The sequence below is a fragment of the Ranitomeya imitator genome, chromosome 1 (assembly GCF_032444005.1).
Source record: "Ranitomeya imitator isolate aRanImi1 chromosome 1, aRanImi1.pri, whole genome shotgun sequence".
NCBI classification, from domain to species: domain Eukaryota; kingdom Metazoa; phylum Chordata; class Amphibia; order Anura; family Dendrobatidae; genus Ranitomeya; species Ranitomeya imitator.
In genome coordinates, this window is record NC_091282.1 from 666,712,233 (window position 1) to 666,737,400 (window position 25,168).

A 25,168-nucleotide genomic window follows, 5' to 3' on the forward strand; every position below is an offset into this window, starting at 1 on the left:
CTTCTGGGCAGAGGCGACGGTTCCGGCACTATCCGCAGTGCATATTCCCGGCGTAGACAATTAGGCCGCGGTGTTTTTCTCTGCCACAAGGGGCTTTCGGCAGGAGTGGTCCCTGCATCAGGAGGTCTTCCTTCAAATTTGCCTTTGATGGGGATCCCCGGACGCGGATCTCTTGGTGTCCCAACTGCTTAGGAAGGTTCCACCATTTGTTTCCAGGTCCGCGATCCTCTTGTAGTGGAGACCGATGCTTTGGCCATTCCTGGGTCGCAATTTTTATTTCCCTATCTGTTTCCTCCCCTTCCCTTCTTCCCAGGCTGTTGAAGATCATTGCGGAGGGGGTGACGGTCATTCTGATCGCACCAGATTGGTCCAGAAGGTTCTGGTTCACTGATCTCGTCAATCTCCTCGCGGACTTCCAAACTGGAGGCCCCAGACAGGCCAGATCTTCTGTCCCAAGGACCGATCTGCCACCAGAGTTCTTGGTTGCCCAATTTAACATCTTGGCTGTTGAAACCTTCCATTTGGCCTTTTCTCAAGGCGGGACTTGATGCTGGCCTTGCCCTTAGTTCTCTAAAGGGTCAGGTAGCAACCCTTTCCATTCTCTTTCTGAAGTCCCTTTTCAGAAGTCCTTAGCTTCCCTTTCTCAGGTCAGATATTTAGATCTGAGAGACCTCGGTGGTTGATGATACTTCTTAATGGCTATCTGAAAAGATGGTAGCAAATTGCAAACCTTTGAGACTTCTCAGGCCTCTTCATCAGGCATAGACTAATTAAATTCCAATTATTTGTCTATCTACTGGCTATCACGGTACAAGGATATATATCCGTCCCGTTCTCAGGTCAGAACTTTTCTTCATGGAGTGTTGCATGCAGCTCTCTTGTATAGGACTCTCGTGGATCCCTGGGACCTCAATCTTGTTCTGGAGGCTCAGTAAGGTTCCCCCCTTGAACCTCTCCATGAGGCCTCATTGTCTGTTTGGTCCTGCAAGGTGACGTTTCTGGTGGCCATCACCTCCATTAGGCGCGTCTCGGAGTTGGTGGCTCTCTCCTGTCGCCCCATTTCTTGGTTCTTCACCAAGATAAGGTAGTTTTACGGCCTTCGTCGCCTTTTCTTCCCAGGGTAGTGTTCTTTTTACTTCAATAAGATCGTCCTTCCCACCTTTTGTTCTGCTCCGACCTATTCTCTGGAGCGTTCGCTGAACAGGCCAGACCTGGTCAGGTCGGTAAGGATTATTTGTTTAGGATGACGGACCGTCTATTTGTCATTCCAGACGGTGCGCCAAGAGGCCTGCCAGCCTCCAAGGTTATGATTGCTCTCTGGATCAAACCTGCTATACTGGAGGCTTACCGGGTCAAGAACAGAGTGAATCCTCCTGGGATTAAGTCTCACTCTGCCCTGGGCAGTGGGCGCCTCCTGGGCGGTACACCATCGGGCATCCGCCCTACAACTTTGCAAGGCGGCATCCTGGTGTTCCATTCACTCATTTGCCAAATGTTATAAGCTCCATACCTACGCTTCGGCAGTTGCCAGCCTAAGCAGAAGGATCTTGCAGGCGGCAGTGGTGAGTTCTCCGACCTGAATGGAGTTTTTCTGCTGTTCCCTCCCCAGGGACTGGGACATCCCATGGTTCCTGTGTCCCCCAATGAGCGATAGAGAAAACAGGATTTTCGGTTGCTTACCGTAAAATCTCAGAGCCTTCATTGGGGGACACAGCACCCTCCCAAGTTGAACAGCTCTGTTTTATTGTGTTATATTGTCACAGTTTGACTTTCTATCTTTAACATGTTGCTTCTCCTACTGCTTTCTCACTAACTGAATATCCTACTTCCTGTCGGTAGGGTGTATACTGCAGAAGAGGAGCTAACTTTATTTGCATAGTGTCAGCCTCATAGTGGCAGCACCATACACCCATGGTTCCTGTGTCCCCCAATGAAGGCTCCGAGAAACAGTTTTTACGGTAAGCAACCAAAAATTCTGTTTTCCCGCCCAGCCCCTCACTCCATTCGTTTCAGCATGGGCATTCTCGGGAAAATGGTAGCAGCGATGGAAGCGGTTCCGTTCGCACAGTTCCATCTCCGTCCTTTGCAACATGTGCTGCTGTTAGCCTGGTGTAGGAACACTTTCTCTCTTGACCATCGTTTCCATCTGTCTCTGCCGATCAGGCAGACCCTCAGGTGGTGGACACTGACGTCCTCCCTGAACCAAGGGAAGTCCTTTCTCCCAGTACGCTGGTTAGCGGAGACCACCGACGCCAGCCTTTTGGGCTTGGGTGCAGTTTTCAGTCACCACAAGGCACAGGGTCGCTGGTCCACTTGAGAGTCGCATCTCCCAATCTCTTGGAAATACGAGCGATCATACTTGCCTTACTCAGTTTTCACCATCTCTTCGCAGGTCACCCCATCAGGATCCAATCCGACAAAGCCACAGCGTCAAGGGGGAACCCGCAGCAGGATGGCCATGCACGAAGTGAGTCACATCCTCCCTCCGTTGGGCTGAGTGCAACTATTCGTTCATCTCGGCGATCCACATCCCGGGTGTGGAGAATTGGGCAGCGGACTTTCTCAGTCGCCAGGGCCTCACCTCAGGAGAGTGGTCTCTTCATCCGGAAGTCTTTCAGCAGATTTGCCGTCGCTGGGGGACTCCGGATGTGGATCTCATGGCCTCAAGGCTAAACAACAAGGTTCCTTCGTTCATTGCCCGATCACTCGATCCTCACGCCGTCAGAGCAGATGCCTTGGTTCTGCCGTGGCATCAATTCCGGCTCCCGTACATCTTTCCCCCTCTCCCCTAGGGTCATCATGAAAATCAGCAGAGGGGGTACCAGTGATCCTAGTTGCGCCGGACTGGCCCAGCCGGGCATGGTACGCAGAACTAGTCCAACTTGTCGCCGACGTCCCCTGGCGGCGACTAGATCGCATGGATCTACTCTCACAGGGCCAGATATAACACCAGAACTCCAGGGCCCTGTCTTTGACAGCGTGGCCGTTGAATCCTGGATTTTAGCCCAAGCTGGATTCTCTCTTGAGGTGTCCTCCACCATGATTAGTGCTAGGAACCCTGTATCTATGCGCATTTGTCATGGCACTTGGCGAATCTTCTCATGGTGCAACGCCCATGGACGATCTCCTCTGTTGTTCTCCATGCCTTCCATATTGGAATTCCTCCAATCAGGATTAGAGTCGGGTCTCGCACTTAGTTCGCTCAAAGGGCAAGTGTCAGCATTGTCAGTCCTTTTTCAACACAAAAGTGCCACCAGATTACCGGTTAAGACGTTCATTCAGTGAGTTTACCGTGTAGCGCCTCCCTATAAAATGCCGTTGGATTCATGGGATCTTAATTTGGTTCTCGGAGTTCTTCAAGAGGCTCCTTTCGAACCACTGCAGGACGTCTCTCTAACCTTTCTTTACTGGAAGGTGGTTTTTCTACTGGCAATTACGTCAATCAGATGAGTCTCGGAGTTGGCAGCTCTATCTTGCCGACCCCCGTTCCTAAGCTTTCATCCAGATAAGGCAGTTTGAGGACTTCCCCCTCTTTCCTACCCAAAGTGGTTTCCACTTTTCACCTCAATGAGGAGATTGTTTTGCCTTCATTCTGTCCAGCACCAGTCCATCATTTCGAGAAAGCTCTCCACACTCTTGATGTGGTTAGGGCTCTTCGACGGTACATCTCACGGACGGCTCCCTTCCGCAAGTCAGATGTCCTGTTCGTGCTTCCAGAGGGACATAGGAAGGGTGTAGCCACTTCTAAAGCCACACTAGCCAAGTGGATTCGCTCAGCTATTCAGGAATCCTACTGTTGTCAGGAACACTCCGATCCCAGCAGGGATTAAGGCGCATTCGACTCGTTCAGTGGGCGCCTCTTGGGCGATTCGGCACCAGGCGTCAGCACAACAGGTCTGCAAAGCTGCGACTTGGTCCAGCTCGCATACTTTTACAAAACACTACCACATTCATTCTCAATCTTCTGCAGCCGCTGCCTTTGGCAGGCGCATTCTGCAATCGGAAGTACCTCAGCTGTAAGCCAGTGGTACATGGGATATTAGCAGTTGTGTTACTCCCCGCCCAGGGACTGCTTTAGGATGTCCTATGGTCCTGTGTCCCCCAATGAGGCGTTGGAGAAATAGGAATTTTTGTGTACTCACCGCAAAATCCTTCTCTCCGAGCCTATCATTGGGGGACACAGCACCCACCCTGTTAGCCTATTGGCTTGCTGTTAGTTCTTCGGTTTTGACATGGTTTATTGTCTTCTGTTTAATACTCCTACTGCTTTGCTACCGAACTGATTGAATCTCAGCCAGAAAGAGGGTGTATACTGCAGAGGAGGAGTTAATCTTTCTGTGTTCACTTAGTGTCCTCCTAATAGCAGCAGCATAACACCCATGGTCCTGTGTGCCCCCAATGACTGGCTCGGGGAAAAGGATTTTACGGTGAGTACACAAAATTCCCTATTTATTTTTTTATCACTGCAGTTAAAAAATATATATTTTTAAAAAAAATGGTGTAACAAGTGATCAAAATGTCATATCCATCTCAAAATGTTATGCCATCACGCCACTCCATTGGCTGAAAACATTATGGGTTTTGGAAAATGGTGACAACTGCACATAAAAAGAAAAAAAAAACCATGAAGAAAAAAAAATTTGGATTTTGAATATATTTGGTATCGCCATGATCATACTAGCAAAGTGATCCTATGATGTCTTTTTTTTTTAAACCACAAAATGTACACCAGAATTCCCCAGAAACAATGTCAGAACTGCCTTTTTTTCCCCTTCACAATTTCTCCCCACTTAGAAATGAATGGTGGCATCCAAAAGTACAACTTGTCACACAAAAACAAGCTCTCATAGGCTATATGGTCAGAAAAATAAGGGAATTATGGCTCTGGGAAAAAGGGGAGGGAAAAAAAGGCAAAAATGGAAATTGGACCTGTTGTGAAGGGGTTAAAACAATTTGCAACACATCAAAGCCAATATAATCTGCCACCCATCTACAGCTGAGCAAGTTTAATGACATATTACATTAGTAATTCGGAAACGCTCACCTTTGTGCGGCTGATAACCGAGAGGTCGTGACAAGCTTGCTTGGAGGTCAAATTTCATCTTTTTGCTATTATTTGGAGTTGCTATATTTTCAGCAGCGAATTTGAAAGGTGTGATGGCTAAATGCAAAAGAAAGAAACCAAAATAAAAGACTTCTACATATTTCAAACAGTTGCCAGGTTCAATTATGAAATGAGCCATTTCTTAATTATTTTGACCTCCTGAATTCAATTCTGACAATGAATATTTTTGGTTGTCTCTTGTTTCTATGATGGCAAAGATGTTTACCTTGTACATATAATTAATGCATAAACATTTTATTACTTTGAAACATTTTTGCAAACATAATGCAGAATATTTTGCTATGCCTATTATCAGATAGTTTGATGAAACTTCGCAACAATTTCAGTAAGGAAAATCTGTCTAAACACTATTGCGAATTGAAAACAACAGTTACAGAAATTGCACTACAAAATGAGGTCCTCATTCAGTGTCGGGGTTTTTTTTTTTTTTTTTGCTCGTCTCTTGTACTACAGCATCGGCCCTCAATGACCTTATCTGGCCCCTGGAAAGATTTCTGAGGACTGCAGCACTTGGGCCGGCAGTTGTATTTTGATGGTCCTGGGCCCATACATTTCTTCTTGCACTGAGCATGAGCATGCAGTGTTCACTACTGAGTCACATACAATATAAGATTAAGGCCTGACACCAATGGCAGGACACAGGGCAGAGTTAGTGCACAATTTGTATGGCTCCCAAAGGACAGTATAAAAATCCAAATGGCCCTTGGCAAAAAAAAAGAAGAAAAAAAAAAAAAAGTTCTCCACCCCTGTACTAAATAAGCCAAGAAATCCTAATACTGTATACCTTACACAGAGAGCATTTATTAAAGTAGGTGATGCAGCTGTAATTAGGATTACACCATCTGAGTTGAGTTGGCGTTTTTTTATTTTTTTATTGGTCCCCCCCAAGATGAGAGAATACTGAAGGCTCAATAGACTAAATAGATGATGCAATAGGCGAGCTTCTGACAATGCAATAATGATACTGAAATAAAGATGCAATTTATAAGCCTGCATGAAAGGTGTCATAAGTAATCACAAGCATCATTAGTTTTTAGCACCACAAAATTAGTTTGGTTCAATTGTTTTCGCCTCTGAACCAATTTAGCTGTAGAATAGTGAAACAATTAGAAAAAGGGACAGCTCTGTGCCAGCAGTAGAACCAGACACCTGACCGGCACAACAGCTCTGTGCCAGCAGTAGAACTAGACACCTGACCGGCACGGCTAGAGATACGGGGAACAGTTACCGCAGTCCCCGCTATCTGATCAGTCGGTCCATCTGACAAATCCAATCACAGTACTTCCCTGCACAATCACAGCTGGGAGTTCAGCTCTTTCACACTTCCGTCTTTCAGCTCCCGTCCCAATCCGTCGATTTTTGAGAATGCAGGATCCTGCAAAAAAATTTGCAGGATCCTGCATTTTCCCATAGACTTGTTCTAGCTACGGATTGCCATCTGTTTCATCCGTCTTTCACTGGATCCTGCATTAAAAAAAACGGTCCGTCGGGCAGAGAAAATGTTCATAGGAATGTTTTTTTTCTGCACGTCGGAAAAATCGGTCAGCAACACATCCTGCGCTGCCCGTCACTGGCTACAATGGAAGCCTATGGGCGCAGGATGCGTCGCTGACTGTGAAAAGCAGGAATCCATCGACGGGTCCCGTCTTTTCAAAGAGAGCATGTGTGGAAGAATTTCCCGTCAGGGAAATTCTCTCTTGCTCGCTTTCTCCCATTGATGCCGCCTATGGAGCATCAATAGTAACAAGATATAATTTGAAGGGGGAAAAAAAAAAACAAAAAACAAAATCGCAATATCCTCACCGCAACTTCTCGCGAGCTTTCGCAATGTATTACTATGAACGCTAGCTGCCGGGAGCATCGCTGCGCGGGAATGCCGGTAGGTGAGAATACTGCGTTTTTTTGTTTTTTTTTTAACCTGGTTTTTGTTGTGTATGCATTTTTGCAGCGGAAAACCGCTGTGAAAACACATACACAACAGATGCACATAGCCTCGTCAGAAAGACAGGCCCAGTGCACACGTTTTCCACAATCTGCATAGGATCCGTCATTTCAACGTCTTGACTGATCCTGTGCAGATTTGGAAGACGGAAGTGTGAAAGTAGCCTAAGGCCCCTTTCACACATCAGTTTTTAGCCATCAGTCGCAATCCGTCGAATTTTGAAAAAAATGAATCCGGCGACTGATGCTGCCGGATCCGTTTTTTCTCATAGACTTGTATTAGCGACAGATTGCAACGGATGGCCTCACGCTTCATCTGTCGAAAATTGTTTGTGTGGTGGCCGGAGACAACGGACAAAATAACTTTTTTTGTGTCCGTCGAAACAATGGACAGCGACGGATCCATCGTCATCCGTCATTTGCTCGAATGGAAGCCTATGGGTGCCGGATCTGTCAAATGATGGAATCCGGCGACGGATTTTTTTTTTTTTTTTAAAACTGAGAATGCTCACTTTTTTTTTTAGGATCAAATTAGCCAGATCCGCCAAGCCAACGGATTGTGACTGACGGCAAAAAACTGATGTGTGAAAGGAGTCTTGGGCTTCTTTCACACTTGCGTCGGTACGGGTCCGTCGCTGTGCGTTGGGCCGAAGGACGTTGTGAAGTTTTTGCACGATGTGGGCAGCGGATGCAGTTTTTAAACCCGTTCTGAAGTCCGGGGAGTAGGGGGCGGAGTTTCGGCCGCGCACGCGCTGTAGAAAATGGCAGACGCGACGGACAAAAAAAGTTCACTTGAACGTTTTTTCGTGCCGACGGTTCGCCAAAACACGACGGATCCGTTGCACGATGGACTCGACGTGTGGCCATCCGTCTCTAATACAAGTCTATGGGCAAAAAACGCATCCTGCGAGCACATTTGCAGGATCCGTTTTTTGCCCAAAACGACGGATAAAAAAAAAACCGCTAGTGTGAAAGTAGCCTTACCCGATAGCGGAGCTCCTCCAAATGCCGCAATGGATAGCGGTTGTAGTGTTTAGGTTGTGAGAGAAAGGCAGCTGCACCTCCCAACGAAATCCCAGGGGATGATAGTAATGACACCTGGAGGTCAATGACCTCTTGGTATGCCAGCCACATGCAGGGTCTAACAGGCGATCTGCAGTACATTTGTATTGCAAGGCAGAAGACCAGTGATCAGTCAAAAGTTAAAGTCCCATAGAGGGTATAAGTAAAGAAGAAAAAAAAAAAAAAACACAAACACATATTTGGAAACACCAAGTGCAGCTCTAGTTCTAGTAGCAACAATATATTAAAAAAAAGTTCTATAAATGTGGCAATCGCTGTAATCGTACTGACCTGATGAATAAAGCCATCATCACTTCTACCATACAGTAAACCGCGTATAAAAAAAAAAAAACACCACATTTTGAATTGCTGTTTTTTGTTCATTCTGCCTCCCAAAAATCAGAATAGAAAGCGATCAAAAATAGTGCCTGAAAATAGTACCAATAAAAAAGTCAACTCATCCCATAAAAAAAACAAGTCCTCACATGACTCGACAGAGAAAGAAAAATTATAACTTAAAACTATGGCAATGTAAAATAATAAAAATGTCTTTGGTGTATAACAGCAACCAGAAACATCAACCCAATATAAATTTGGTATCACCAACCCAAACAAAATCGTCTAATCTCTTACACTGCACGAGGAACAGCGTAAAAGATGGATTTTTGGCACCAACGGTAAAATCTCTTTCTTGGAGCCTTCATTGGGGGACACAGGTAACCATGTGTGCACCATGCTGCAGTCACTAGGAGGCTGACACTAAGCAAAAAAATAATTAGCTCCTCCTCAGCCGTATACACCCACTGACTGGCACAAAGCTCATCAGTTCGTAAAAAAGCAGAAGCAAAAAAACAAACAAACAAACAAACAAAAAACAGCTATGTAAAGGTCCAACCAAAGGCACATGGGCACAAACCAGGGAGGGTGCTGTATCCCCCAATGAAGGCTCCAAGAAAGTTTATAGCGAGTACAAAAAATCCATCACTCTATCACTTCAATGGGGGACACAAGTAACCATGGGACATCCTAAAGCAGTCCCAAGGGAGGGAAAAACTCAGGTCGGACGGTGGACAACAGCCATCTGCAGAACCTTTCTTCCCAGGCTGGCATCAGCCGAAGCCCAAGTATGTATTCAATAAAACCTCGTGAAAGTGGGAAGGGAAGACCAGGTAGCTGCCTTGCAGATTTGAGATGCAGAGACCCAGGGGCAAACTGCCCAGGAGGCCCCCACCACCCAGGTGGAGTCAGCCTTTACACCAGAGGGGGTGGTCTGCCATTAGCCACATATGCCTCCAAGATAGCCAAGAGATGGTAGATTTTGAGGCAGAAAGACACCCTAAGACAACCATCATGGATGACAGTGTCAGAGCACAGGGATGGAGCAGTCCTAGAGATGTAGAACCGAAAAGCTCTGCCCTGGTACAGCCTGTGGAGTGACCTTTCCAAGGGATTAAAGGCCCCTTCACATTAAGCGACGCTGCAGCGATACCGACAACGATCCGGATCGCTGCAGCGTCGCTGTTTGGTCGCTGGAGAGCTGTCAGACAGACAGCTCTCCAGCGACCAACGATGCCGGTAACCAGGGTAAACATCGGGTAACTAAGCGCAGGGCCGCGCTTAGTAACCCGATGTTTACCCTGGTTACCATCCTAAAAGTAAAAAAACAAACAAACGCTACATACTTACCTACAGCTGTCTGTCCTCCAGCGCTGTGCTCTGCACTCCTCCTGTACTGTGTGTGAGCACAGCGGCCGGAAAGCAGAGCGGTGACGTCACCGCTCTGCTTTCCGGCTGACCGACGCTCACAGCCAGTACAGGAAGAGTGCAGAGCACAGCGCTAGAGGACAGACAGCTGTAGGTAAGTATGTAGCGTTTGTTTTTTTTTACTTTTAGGATGGTAACCAGGGTAAACATCGGGTTACTAAGCGCAGCCCTGCGCTTAGTTACCATATGTTTACCCTGGTTACCAGTGAAGACATCGCTGGATCGGTGTCACACACGCCGATCCAGCGATGTCTGCAGGGAGTCCAGCGACAAAATAAAGTTCTGGACTTTATTCAGCGACCAACGATCTCCCAGCAGGGGCCTGATCGTTCGTCGCTGTCACACAACGATTTCATTAACGATATCGTTGCTACGTCACAAAAAGCAACGATATCGTTAACAATATCGTTATGTGTGAAGGTACCTTAACTGGGGAATGGCAAAAGAAAGAAAGGACAATGTCCTCATTGATGTGGAAAGAGGAGGAGACCACCGTAGGCAGGAACAAAGGAAACGGTCTATGGACCACCATGTCCTGATAGAAAACTAGAACGACAAGAGAGCTGCCAGCTCAGAGACTCATCTGATAGACATTATAGCCACTGTAAGATGGCCGCCGGACAAGTGCTTGAGGGGAGATGTGTGTCATTGTGGCTATTAGCTGTGGTGATGTGAGCTCGGAAGTATGCTCCATCACCTATAGCGCTGAGAAAGTTATTAGGCCATTGCAGGGCCAGATTTTACAAGCAGTCATAAGAGATGGGTGGGAACGACCGCTCACATATCCCAACCACAGGGGTGTGGTTTGGCTAATAAAATAGAGGCTGAATGTCTCATTCAGTGTCTGTGGATGGAGGGATGGAGACCTCCAGTGTGTGTTGCTAAAGACGCTGACCTGAGCGGGCGGACCCACAGTACAATATGGACTGTTTATTTTTCTGTTTGCTTTTTCACTTTGTGCCAGAAAAGGCTGTTCGTTTGTTTTGGCAATCCAGAGCAGTTTATGCAGTTTTAATAAACTTGCTTGGACATTTTAACAATACCGCTTCCTGTGCCTATCTCAACTGCAGCCGAGTACAGATTCCTACACCACCATAAAGGAAACCTTCCAGCAAAGAAGGGAAGCCGTAATGTCCTGAATGGGCTCGAGCATAGATTGTTGAAGAGCACAAAGGACCAAGTTAAGATCCCTTGGATCTACTGGAGGGCGATAAGGTGGGGGCCAGATAACCAACACCCTTTGAAAAAGCCCAGAGACTTGACCCTTGAGAGTGTTGAGGGAAAGATTGGAATCGAGTTCAGGACTGGAGAAAAGCCAGGATGGATGGATGGATGGATAGATGGAAGGGAAAAAGACATTGGAGCGGACTGATAGTCCTCACACCAAGAAAAATAGGCCAGCCAGGTTCTATTATAAATGCGAGGAAACGCAGACTCTCACACTGATCATGGTCTGTATGACCTGAGGTGAAAAACCTGAATGCTTCACAACGGCAGTCTCAATGGCCACGTCATTAAATTCAGAGAATTAAAATTCTGGTGGAAGAGTTGACCCTGCCAAAGGAGATCTGGGCGGTCTGGACGTTACCAGAGTGTCTGTGAGCATGTTTACTAGCTCTGCATACCAGGCCCGTCTGGGGACAGCAGAATTACGGGTACTCCTTCTGACTTGAGAGACAGACCAAGGTGTCCTGACCGATCGTCAGAGGGTCGCAGGACCTAGATACAAAGAGAGGCACCTTGGCATTCATCCGAGACGCCGTCAGATGAAGTCGGGGCTACCCCATCTCTGACAAACCTGATTGAACACTTAGGGGTTGAGTGACCACTCGCCTGAGACGATGTCCTGGCGACAAGGACGGTGACCCAATTTTCTACCCCCAGAATGTGAACCACGGAGATTGCTGTGGTGTTTCTCAGCCCAGGCTTGTATCCTGGAGATGCACGTTCCGCTCTGGTAGTTTATGTACGCCACAGCTGTGGCATCTGACTGGATGCGACCCAGATGGCCTACAAGGAGATACTGCCAGTGAAGATGGGAGAGGTAGATTTCCCAGATCTCCAGATTGAATGGCAGTGTAACTTCCCGAGGGCTTCAGCGACCCTGGGCTGTTTGACGCAGAAAGACAGCACCTCAATCGAGAAGGCTGGCATCGATTGGGACGACCTTCCAATGGAGGGAAAGAAATTATCTCCCTACGCGAATGGACAAAGAAAGGGTTCACTATGTACGGTAAATGACTGACGCACTCGAGGGGGTAGGATAATGGGATGGCCCAAGAACGACATCTTGTCCCATGCTGACAAGGCCAGCTGAAGTGCACAGGAATGAAACTGGGAAAAGTGCAATCATCTTCCCCAGCACACTCATGCAGAGCCGAAAGGGATGAGAAGATGGGCGTTTCAGAAAGCGGATCCCCAGATGAAGAGTTGAGACCTTCTCTTCAAGGAGAAAGATTTTGGGCAGTGACCAACAATATCCCCAGGAAAACTTTGCTTTGTTAACTATCCAGTCGAGACAGACAAGCGTGTCCAGGGTGATCTGAAGATTCTGACAACAGTCTCGGAAGGACGATCCCTTGATTATAAGATCATCCAGATAAGGGATAATAACAATCGCCCCGGATCACAGGATTGCCATGACCACTGCTATTACCTTTGTGAACACCCTGGGAGCAGAGGCCAGACCTAAGGTGACTGCTGTGAATTGATAGTGACTTCTCTGAACAGCAAACTGAATAATCTCTGATTCGGCGCACAAATCGGAATGTTGAGATACGCATCCCCTGAATGTCCACTGAGCAGAGAAACTCCTCAGATTCCATCGAGACGATTATAGGGCGGACGTACACGTATGTTCAGACACCTGAGGTCCAGGATCAGACGGAGGCAGCCGTCCTTTGAGACAATGAAAAGATTGGAATAGAATCCTGAAAAATGTTCATGGAGAGGAACGGGTATGATGACTCCTTTTGGAAGAAAAAGGAGATGGCTTCAAAGAAACCTCGGACCTGTGCTGGAAGCCTTGGGGGCGAGACATGAAGAAACGCCTCCCAGGAAGGGACAAACATTATATGTTGTAGCCAGAAGTCATTAGCTCTCTGACCCAGGCATCGTAAACCAGATAGCCAGGCTTCCCGGAATAGAAGAAGACGGCAGCCCACCTTGGAGATAAATTCCAGGTGGGGGTGGGTGACACTTCATGCTGAAGAAAACCTATTAGAGCAGGAGAAGGAGGACTTTGAGGGATGACCCTTGGAATGTTAGTTAGGGGCTGGCTTAGACGATGGTTTACATCTCGCTCGCTGGGTGGGTGGACGGTCCTGCTGGGAGGAGGCCACTGTGGAGGGAAGTGCCGAAGGAGACAAAACTGAAGTATATTGCTCAGCCACATAGTATACAGGACAGACACGTAGTATACTGGCCAGTCACGTAGTATACTGGCCAGTCACGTAGTATGCACCATATCCCTGTTAAAAAAAATAAAAAATTTTTAATAAAAAATAGTTACCGTATTTTTCGGACTATAAGACGCACCGAACCATAAGACGCACCCCAAATTTGGGGTGAAAATTGCAGAAAAAAAGATTTTTTATAAGATGGGGGTCCGTCTTATTGTCCGAATTTAAGATCTCTTACCTGAGGGCAGGCAGTGGCAGAGCAGGGTCACAGGAGGCATGGTGGTGGCAGAGGTGAGGTGATGCTGAGGTGCGGTGGGCGGAACGGCGTGCACCTGAGCAGGGTCCCATCCTGCTTAGGTGGGCGACGCCATGGCCTGGTGTCCATGGAGAGGTTGCGGCAGTGCTGTAGTGGCGGCAGATGTGCGGTCACATCCTCAGGTGGCGGCAGCCAGGGTCCCTTCCACATTTGAGGTGACGCCACAGCAGTATTGAAGGAGAGCAGCAGAGCTGGGTGAGTCACGGTTTTCCCAGTGGCGGCAGGCTTACCGGCATTGTGGCGGCGACAGAGGTGCAGGGATGATGTAGCGCGGTGACGGTATGGCGTGAGCAGGGTCCCGTCCACATTTGAGGTGAATCCGCGGCCCGGTATTGAAGGAGAGCAGTAGAGCTGGGTGAGTTACGGTTTTCCCGGTGGCGGCGGCCATCTTTCTGAGGCCGCGCATGCGCAGATTGAGTTTTCTGCTTCCTGGGGCTTCAGGAAAATGGCCGCGGGAGGCCGCGCGTGCGCAGATGGAGATCACGGTGGCCATTTTCCTGAAGCCGAGTTAACAGATTGAGATCTCGGCTTCAGGAAAATCGCCGTGGACGGGACCCTGCTCACGCCATACCGGTCACCGCGCCACATCATCCCCGCACCTCTGTCGCCGCCACAATGCCGGTAAGCCTACGTTCCAACTATAAGACGCACCCCCCATTTTCCTCACAATTTTGGGGGGGAAAAGTGCGTCTTATAGTCGGAAAAATACGGTACATACTCACGTTCCGGAGCCTCCCGATCGAAGCGGCCGGTTACCGATGGTCCTCGCGCGCTCCGGTCTGAAGAGTGCATTGCGGTCTCGCGAGATGATGACGTAGCGGTCTCGCAAGACCGCTACATCATCTCGCGATATCGCAGCATGGACCAGTTACCGGAGCATCGTGAGCGGGAAAGGCCTGTTGTGGATCCGAGGGGCCGACGGACGGTCAGTATATACTGATTTTTTATTTATTTATTTTTATTATTTTTAGCATTAGATCTTTTTACTATTCATGCTGCATAGGCTGCATGAATAGTAAAAAGTTGGTCACACAGGGTTAATAGCAGCGTTAAACGAGTTCGTTACACCGCGGTCAACGCTGCCATTAACCCTGTGTGAGCGCTGACCGGAGGAGATTATGCGGGCGCCGGGCACTGACTGCGGGGAGGAAGGAGCGGCCATTTTCTTCCGAACTGTGCCCGTCGCTGATTCGTCGTGGCTGTTTTGCCGCGACTTGGATTTCCATGACAGACAGAGGCCGCGTCCAATGAATATCCGTGACAGACAGAAGGACAGACAGATAGATGGAAGTGACCCTTAGACAAATATCTATATACTAGATTGTGGCCCGATTCTAACGCATCGGGTATTCTAGAATATGCATGTCCTCGTAGTATATGGACAATGATGATTCCAGAATTCGCGGCAGACTGTGCCCGTCACTGATTGGTTGAGGCAACCTTTATGACATCATCGTCGCCATGGCAACCATTATGACATCTACGTCGATGCTGATTGGTCGAGGCGAATTCGCGGCAGACTGTGCCCGTCGCTGATTGGTCGAGGCAACCTTTATGACATCATCGTCGCCATGCTGTGCCCGTCACTGATTGATTGGTCGAGGCCGCCAGGCCTCGACCAATCAGAGACGCGGGATTTCCAGGACAGACAGACGGAAAAACCCTTAGACAATTATAGATATACTAGATTGTGGCCCGATTCTAACGCATCGGGTATTCTAGAATATGCATGTCCCCTGTAGTATATGGACAATGATGATTCCAGAATTCGCGGCACACTGTGCCCGTCGCTGATTGGTCGAGGCAACCTTTATGACATCGTCGCCATGGCAACCATTATGACATCTACGTCGATACTATGCCCGTCGCTGAATCAGAAACGTGAGATGTCTACGTTCTTTAGGACATCATCGTCGCTGTGCCCGTTGCTGATTGATTGGTCGAGGCCGCCAGGCCTCGACCAATCAGAGAGCCGGGATTTCCAGGACAGACAGACAGACGGACGGAAAAACCCTTAGACAATCTATACATATAGATATATATATATATATTTTTTTTTAATTATTATTATTTTTGAAAAAATCTCAGTGTGAGCCGAAACGTCGCATAGAGATGTGGGTTGAATAAACGTCACATTTTTTCACCTTGAAAAGGACTTGGAGTGCTGCCTTCTTTTGCTTATTTTTGTATACATGTTGGGTCAGGTTATTTTTATTTTTTTTGTAACCGATAGATCGGGCGATTCTGAATTTTATTTTATTTTTTTTAAAACTTTTGCCATGCTTTACTAGCCTCAATGGCAGGCTAGAAGCTGCCACAACTTGATCGGCTCAGCTACATAGAGGCGATGCTCAGATGGCCTCTATGTAGCTGAATTGCAGACTTGCTATGAGCGCTGACCACAGGGTGGCGCTCACATCAATCTGGCATCAACAACCATAGAGAGACCTCTGGTTGTCATGCCAACGCACAGATGACCCCCGATCATGTGACGGTCACCGATGCACTCATACCTGTCTGGAAGCACTTATTAAATGACGCTGGCAGAGTTTGACAGCAGCATTTAACTAGTTAATAGGCGCGGGTGGATCGCGATTCACAAGTACATATATAAATGTATAATATATACAGTACATTGCTTTGTACATTTATAAATATAATATATAAATGTACAAAACAATATATATATATTCCTGACAATATTGTACTATCGTGTATCTATATAAAATTTAAATACGTGTCCCATCTGTTTCCTGCTCATAACTAATTTTCTTAAACTTCTATACGTCACCAAAATGATTTATTTGGCATTATTATTTATTGTCACAAATGGGGCTACCCATCATAGGAATAATGTCTTGATACACGTCAATTAAGCAAGTTTTTTTTTTTTTTTTTTTTTTTAACTAAAACTAGTTCATAAGCTCTCTTTTGTGGTCCCTCATTCACTTTTTTTTTTACCTCAAATATTTATTAATTATAAAAGTCCAATAAAACATTTGACATTAATACATGTATTTTCATTTTCCCCACCATTAACCCCCCCCCCCCCCCCCTTAGCCACCCGTTCTTCCCTTTTAGACAGCTCACGCTCTTCTCTTAAAATATCTTGTAACATTATATACATTGTCAATATGTAGTGTCTTCCATTATGAACATATAGACCATTATTAAACAGGCGAACCCTCCTCAGGCCTTGCTTACCTTAACCTCCTCCTAACCTAGTTCCAGCCAAGGCGTCCACAATCATACAAGACCATCTTCCCTCTTTTCTGATATACACCCTTTTCCAGGGCAATGACCTGCCCCACATCTACTATATAATTGTCTAAGGGTCACTTCCGTCTGTCCTTCTGTCTGTCTGTGATGGTTATTCATTCGCTGATTGGTCTCGCCAGCTGCCTGTCATGGCTGCCGCGACCAATCAGCGACGGGCACAGTCTGGAAGAAAATGGCCACTCCTTACTCCCCACAGTCAGTGGCCAGCGCCCGCTCCATACTCCCCTCCGGTCACTGCTAACACAGAGTTAATGCCGGCGGTAACGGACCAAAAAACCTGCTATACTCACCCTCCGTTGTCCGCTGAGCCGCTCGCGCCTGCCGCTATCTTCCTTTCCCAGCGATGCATTGCGAAATTACCCAAAGACCTAGCGGTCTTGCGAGACCGCTATGTCATCTGGGTAATTTCACAATGCATCCTGGGAACGCAAGATGGCGGCAGCCGCGCGCCCATCGACACAGCTCCGTTGGATCCCAGGAGGCGGAGAGACGGGATACTGAGGAGCAGCGACCAGAATGGCGAGTAGGTTTATTTTTTAACCTGTGACATACGTGGGCTGGGCAATATACTACGTGGGCTGGGCAATATACTACGTGGGCTGGGCAATATACTACGTGGGCATGCAAATTCTAGAATACCTGATGTGTTAGAATCGGGCCACCATGTAGTATTTAATGTATTCTCCCCTCGAGGGAGGCTCCTCTTTTATCCAATTTCTTGCTATGACCTTCCGAGCCATATATAGTAGTCTAGCGATTGCTATTTTTAGCTTGTTATCCACAACTGTCTCTTCTACATACCCCAACACGCACACCAATGGTTCTCTTGGAATTACACATCTGTATGCCCCTTCTATGCGGCTTAACACCACCAACCAAAAAGCAGTCAATCTCGGACACGTTTAACATATGAAACATTCCAGCACTATCATTCCTACATCTAGGTTTCTAGGGCATTCCGAGTCAGATCTCAACCCAGCTTTGTATAGGACATCTGGGGATCTATACACTCTGTGTACAATATAAAGCTGGGAGAGTATATATGGCTCATTTAGTGATAATTTTGGTATCCATTCTAGTACAGACTCCCACGTTTCATCCTCTAAGCGACCCAACTCTCTTTCCCATTTAGCCCAATCGGGATATCCCAATAAGTGAGTATGGAGTAGATCCTTGTATAGAGATGAGATAATACTCCTTGTTGTCCCCACTCCACAGATGTAGTCCAATACTAAGTCACTTTGAATTTTGAAACAATCCCCCTTATTCTGAGCCACAAACTCATGTCCTACTTGTGCATATTGTTAACCCCAGATATCTTAACACCATACTCCGACTAACTGGGAAAAGGGTTTCAACTCCCGCCGCTCTAAAATCTGACAGGCATATAGAATCCCCCATTCTGATATACAGTATATCTCATTGCCAAAAACTCTGGTAGATTATTAACCCCTTTCTGACATCAGACGTACCATCCCGTCGAGGTGGGGTGGTCCCCTATGACCACCGACGGGATAGTACGTCATACGCAATCGGCCGCGCTCACGGGGGGAGCGCGGCCGAGTGTCAGCTGCCTATCGCAGCTGACATCCGGCACTATGTGCCAGGAGCGGTCACGGACCGCCCCCGGCACATTAACCCCCGGCACTCCGCGATCAAACATGATCGCGGTGTGCCGGCGGTACAGGGAAGCATCGCGCAGGGAGGGGGCTCCCTGCGGGCTTCCCTGTGACCCCCGCAGCAACGCGATGTGATCGCATTGCTGCGAGGGTCTGCTCACCTCCCTCCCTGCTCCAGGCCCGGATCCAAGATGGCCGCGGCATCCGGGTCCTGCAGGGAGGGAGGTGGCTTTACAGAGCCTGCTCAGAGCAGGCACTGTGAAGCCTGCAGTGCTCTCAGACAGATCGGTGATCTGACAGAGTGCTGTGCAAACTGTCAGATCACCGATCTGTGATGTCCCCCCCTGGGACAAAGTAAAAAAGAAAAAAATTTTTTTCCAAATGTGTAAAAAAAAAAAAAAAAAAAAAAAAAATTATATATATATTCCCATAAATACATTTCTTTATCTAAATAAAAAAAACAAAAACAATAAAAGTACATATATTTAGTATCGCCGCGTCCGTAACGGCCCGACCTATAAAACTGGCCCACTAGTTAACCCCTTCAGTAAACACCGTAAGGGAAAAAAAAAAGAGGCAAAAAACAACGCTTTATTATCATACCGCCGAACAAAAAGTGGAATAACACGCGATCAAAAAGACAGATATAAATAACCATGGTACCGCTGAAAGCGTCATCTTATCCCGCAAAAAACGAGCCGCCACACAGCATCATCAGCAAAAAAATAAAAAAGTTATAGTCCTGAGAATAAAGCGATGCAAAAATAATTATTTTTTCTATAAAATAGTTTTTATCGTATAAAAGTGCCAAAACATAAAAAAATGATATAAATGAGGTATCGCTGTAATCGTACTGACCCGAAGAATAAAACTGCTTTATCAATTTTACCAAACGCTGAACGGTATAAACGCCTCCCCCAAAAGAAATTCATGAATAGCTAGTTTTTGGTCATTCTGCCTCACAAAAATCGGAATAAAAAGCGATCAAAAAATGTCACGTGCACGAAAATGTTACCAATAAAACCGTCAACTTGTCCCGCAAAAAAACAAGACCTCACATGACTCTGTGGACCAAAATATGGAAAAATTATAGCTCTCAAAATGTGGTAACGCAAAAAATATTTTTTGCAATAAAAAGCGTCTTTTAGTGTGTGACGGCTGCCAATCATAAAAATCCGCTAAAAAACCCGCTATAAAAGTAAATCAAACCCCCCTTCATCACCCCTTTAGTTAGGGAAAAATTAAAAAAATGTATTTATTTCCATTTTCCCATTAGGGCTAGGGTTAAGGCTAGGGTTAGGGTTGGGGCTAAAGATAGGGTTAGGGTTGGGGCTAAAGTTAGGGTTTAGATTACATTTACAGTTGGGAATAGGGTTGGGATTAGGGGTGTGTCAGGGTTAGAGGTGTGGTTAGGGTTACTGTTGGGATTAGGGTTAGGGGTGTGTTTGGATTAGGGTTTCAGTTATAATTGGGGGGTTTCCACTGTTTAGGCACATCAGGGGCTCTCCAAACGCGACATGGCGTCCAATCTCAATTCCAGCCAATTCTGCGTTGAAAAAGTAAAACAGTGCTTCTTCCCTTCCATGCTCCCAAACAGGGGTTTACCCCAACATATGCAGTATCAGCGTACTCAGGATAAATAGGACAACAACTTTTGGGGTCGAATTTCTCCTCTTACCCCCGGGAAAATACAAAACTGGGGGCTAAAAAATAATTTTTGGGGGAAAGTTTTTTTTTTTATTTTCACGGCTCTGCGTTACAAACTGTAGTGAAACACTTGAGGGTTCAAAGCTCTCACAACACATCTAGATAAGTTCCTTAGGGGGTCTACTTTCCAAAACGGTGTCACTTGTGGGGGGGTTTCTACTGTTTAGGTACATTAGGGGCTCTGCAAACGCAATGTGACACCTGCAGACCATTCCATCTAAGTCTGCATTCCAAATGGCGCTCCTTCCCTTCTGAGCCCTCCCATGCGCCCAAACAGTGGTTCCCCCCACATATGGTGTATCATCGCACTCAGGACAAATTGGGCAACAAATTTTGGGGTCCAATTTCTCCTGTTACCCTCGGGAAAATGCAAAACTGGGGGCTAAAAAATTTTTAAAAAATTCCCACAAAAATTGTTTTATTTTTACGGCTCTGCATTATAAACTTCTGTGAAGCACTTGGTGGGTCAAAGTGCTCACCACACATCTAGATAAGTTCCTTAGGGGGGTCTACTTTCCAAAATGGTGTCACTTGTGGGGGGTTTCAATGTTTAGGCACATCAGGGGCTCTCCAAACGCAACATGGTGTCCCATCTCGATGCCAGCCAATTTTGCATTGAAAAGTCAAATGGCGCTCCTTCGCTTCCGAGCTCTGTCATGTGCCCAAACAGTGGTTTACCCCCACATATGGGGTATCGGTGTACTCAGGACAAATTGTAAAACAACTTTTGGGGTCCATTTTCTCCTGTTACCCTTGGTAAAATAAAACAAATTGGAGCTGAAGTAAATTTTTTGTGAAAAAAAGTTAAATGTTCATTTTTATTTAAACATTCCAAAAATTCCTGTGAAGCACCAGAAGGGTTAATAAACTTCTTGAATATGGTTTTGAGCACCTTGAGGGGTGCAGTTTTTAGAATGATGTCACACTTGGTTATTTTCTATAATATAGACCCCTCAAAATGACTTCAAATGAGATGTGGTCCCTAAAAAAAAAATGGTGTTGTAAAAACGAGAAATTGCTGGTCAACTTTTAACCCTTATAACTCCCTAACAAAAAAAAATTTTGGTTCCAAAAATTGTGCTGATGTAAAGTAGACATGTGGGAAATGTTACTTATTAAGTATTTTGTGTGACATATCTCTGTGATTTAATTGCATAAAAATTCAAAGTTGGAAAATTGCGAAATTTTCATAATTTTCGCCAAATTTCTGTTTTTTTTCCCACAAATAAGCGCAGGTACTATCAAAGAATTTTTACCACTATCATGAAGTACAATATGTCACGAGAAAACAATGTCAGAATCACTGGGATCCGTTGAAGCGTTCCAGAGTTATAACCTCATAAAGGGACAGTGGTCAGAATTGTAAAAATTGGCCCGGTCATTAACGTGCAAACCACCCTTGGGGGTAAAGGGGTTAAACGACAGCGGAGAGAACCTGGTAAGACAAGTAACCCCGCAAATTTGTTTAACTCTCCCCCATATTTTATATATCAGAAATAATGTGGAGTACATTTTCCCAAGTATCCCTAGGGAGCCATCTTCTAAACACTGTACCGCCGGACTTCTTTTAATCAAACGTTGTACTACATTGGCAGATGACTCATGTTCCCAGCCTTTTTAATGTCATTGGGTTGCTAAGAAATATATTTCAGGGTTAGGTAGAGCCAAAACTCCCACGTCCTTAGGGTGTTGAAGCGTGTCCATCCTGATTCGTGGGTGCTGCTTCCCCATACCAAACTTCTAAATAAAGAGTTAATCAGTTTGAATTTCCCACGTGGTATCCAAATAGGCGAGTTATAGAGAACATACAGTATCTTAGGCATCAGAGTCATCTTAAGTAACTCGGCCTACTATAGAAAAGTGCAATTTAGACCAAGCCCCTACCTTTGCCTTAAGAATTCCAAACACCAGTGTAAGATTCTTATGCAAATAATTCGTAATCGGCAAAGATATTAGTATCCCCAAATATTTGAATTTATCTGCTATTTTAAGTCTACCCCCTTCCGTGGAATATCCCAGCTCAACCCCTACATCAATCACCATGAGCAAAATTGTTTTATTATAGTTTATCTTTAGCCCCGACAAAGCACCATATCCCTCGATGCGGCGAATTGCATTACTCAATGAATCACGTGGGTCACTCAAGAACAGCAGTAGGTCATCTGCGTAAAGCGCTATCTTTTCCTTTATCGATCCATATTTAAACCCAGAGACCTCGGCGAATCTTGGTGGCCAAAGGCTCCACGGCCAAAGCAAACAAAAAGAGGGGAGAGCGGACACCCCTGTCTCGGCCCTCTATGTAGCCTTATCGTGTGAGAAAGCTCCCCATTCACTTTCACTCTAGCTGATGGTTGCGCGTACAGTAACTGAACCCAAGACACAAATTGTGGACCAAAGCCAAAGCATTGTAATACCTGCCACAAGTACCCCCATTCCACACTATCAAATGCCTTATGGGCATCTAAGGAAGCAACAACTTTATGCCCACCGTTATCAGCCCCCAGTTGTAGATTTAAAAAAAAAAAAAGCCTTCTAAGATTCACTGCTGTGGACCTGTCAGGCTTAAAGCCAGACTGATCTGGATGTATTAACTTAGAAATAACACCTGTCAATCGGGTCGCTAACACCCCAGCTAGAAGTTTAACATCCGTGGTGAGCAAAGAAATCGGGTGATACGAATCAGGCAGTCGTAGATCTTTATCTTCCTTCGAGATTACAACTATTATGGCCTCCCTCATGGAGACTGGGAGAATCCCCTTATTGTTAGCCTCCTCCAAGACTAATCTTAATCTGGGCAGCAACACTCCCTCAATCTCTTTATAAATTTCAGCTGGTAGTCCATCTTCTCCTGTCCCTCATTCACTTACATTTTGTATATTGTTATCTCTTTTAATGGTCATTTTATTTTCATTATTGTGCGGGCACTCTTGCACACAGTGCCATTTTTTTCCATTCACTTTTCAATAAAGGTATGTGTAACGGGGTCTATTGTGCTGTAGTACCTCTTTCAGCACCCCCTGTGTTTCAGGAGGTCCACTCTGCTTTTGCTGGATTCTGAATGAAGGACGCTGGCTGGAATTCCTTGATTATGTGAGAGCATATAAAAGCTGACTGCTACTACACGTATTTCCAGTCTAAAAGAACCCACTTTATTCACAGCACACAGAATATACGGTATAACACAGATACACAGGGCAGGCCAATAGAAAAAGCAGGCCAGACATACATTACAATAGCCGCAGGGGGCCGGAGCCTGCTGATATTTACTGTGGGAATTACAAAGGTGGGGGAGGTCAGAAGGAGAATATCTTGTCCCCTCTGACCAGGGGCGCAGCCTGTGGACTGATGCATTTCACATGGAACCTATTATACAGAATATATACTGCATAACATTCTTGGTGCTGGGGGTTCTGTAACACGGCTCCCCTTTTCAGCGACGCGATCGGCATACAGTCTGATCCTTAACGGATCGGTTTGGGGGATGACCGAAGTTTACGGGGTTGGTACAAGTTCCGTTTGTCGACTTAATCCATCGGCATTACCGTTTTGTTTGCCGGGTCTGTAGTGGATGGTGAAGTCCAGAGGTTGTAGGGCTAAACTCCACCGCAGTAATCTGGTGTGGTCTCCGGAGCCCCGATTAAGCCAGACTAGGAGATTATGGTCCGTTAAGAGGGAAAACTGTCGTCCATACAAATATGGTTGTAACTTTCTGAGTGCCCATACTATTGCCAGGCACTCCATCTCGATGGCCGCATAGCTCACTTCACGGGGCAGTAGTTTCCGACTCAGGTAAGCTACCGGGTGTTCTTGGCCGTCCGGCCCAACTTGGCTTAGTACTGTCCCCAATCCAAACATAGAAGCGTCTGTGTGAACAAGGAAACATTTAGTTGGATCGGGTGCGGCCAATACAGGGGTATTGGTGAGGGCGTCCTTTAGCTGGCTGAAGGCTTCCTCACACTCTGGGGTCCAGGTTACCTGGCGGGATTGGTTCTTACGTGTCAGATCAGTGAGGGGCTTGGCCACACTGCTGTAATTGGGAACGAATTTCCTATAATACCCCGTTGTCCCTTAGAAACGCCATGACCTGGGTTTTAGTGCATGGGGTGGGCCATTTGGTTCTGGTCGCTGTTTCCCACTTCCCACCCAATGCCCTAAATACTGAACCTCTGCTTTGCCAACGTGACACTTGTTTGGGTTCAGGGTGATTCCGGCCTTGTGGATCCTGTCTAATACTGTCTCTAGGTGATTTAGATGCTCTTCCCATGTCGTGCTGTAGATGGCAATCTCATCCAGGTAGGCACACGCATAGTCCTGGAGACCATCCAGAAGCCGGTCAGCCAACCTCTGGAAGGTCGCCGGGGCAGTCTTCATCCCGAATGGCATAACTCGAAACTGGAATAAGCCAAACGGGGTGACAAATGCTGACTTGGGAATAGCATCAGGACTAAGGGGAATCTGCCAGTAGCCTTTGCATAGATCAATGGTGGTCAAATACTTTGCCCCTGCCAGCCGGTCTAACAAGTCATCCACACGCGGCATGGGATACGCATCCGTCACGGTTTTCTCATTGAGCTTACGATAGTCTACACAAAACCGTGTAGTCCCATCCTTTTCTTGGGTAGTAACACTACGGGGGATGCCCAGGGACTATCTGACTCTTCAATGACCCCTAAACGCAACATCTCTTGCAGCATCCCTTCTCGTACAGACTCAGGGACGCGGAAGGGGGGTTGCTGCAGGGGGGGGTCTGATCCTGGGTCTCATCCTTGTGTTGTGCCAGGTGAGTGTACCCGGGTTTCCCCGAAAACATCCTCTGTCGCTGCCTCAACAACTCCTCCGCCTGCTGTCTCTCCTGGGGACATAAGTCTTCACCCCAGTGTACCTGGTCCCATGTTTTAAACTGAGTCTTCTCCCCTAAGACATCAGGCAAGGGAAGTCCGGCTATATCCTCTGC

The 25,168-nt window shown here is 46.5% G+C and overlaps 1 protein-coding gene across 2 annotated transcripts in view; it reads right to left on the bottom strand.

Annotated features, from left to right (window-relative positions):
* Window positions 1-25,168, bottom strand: part of NUSAP1 (nucleolar and spindle associated protein 1) — a 129,347-nt gene that overhangs the window by 12,243 nt on the left and 91,936 nt on the right. For both annotated transcript variants that reach the window (XM_069729299.1, XM_069729289.1), the window contains exon 10: window positions 5,045-5,161. In XM_069729299.1, coding sequence (XP_069585400.1) covers window positions 5,045-5,161 — 117 coding nt within the window. The remainder of the gene's footprint in view (window positions 1-5,044; window positions 5,162-25,168) is intronic.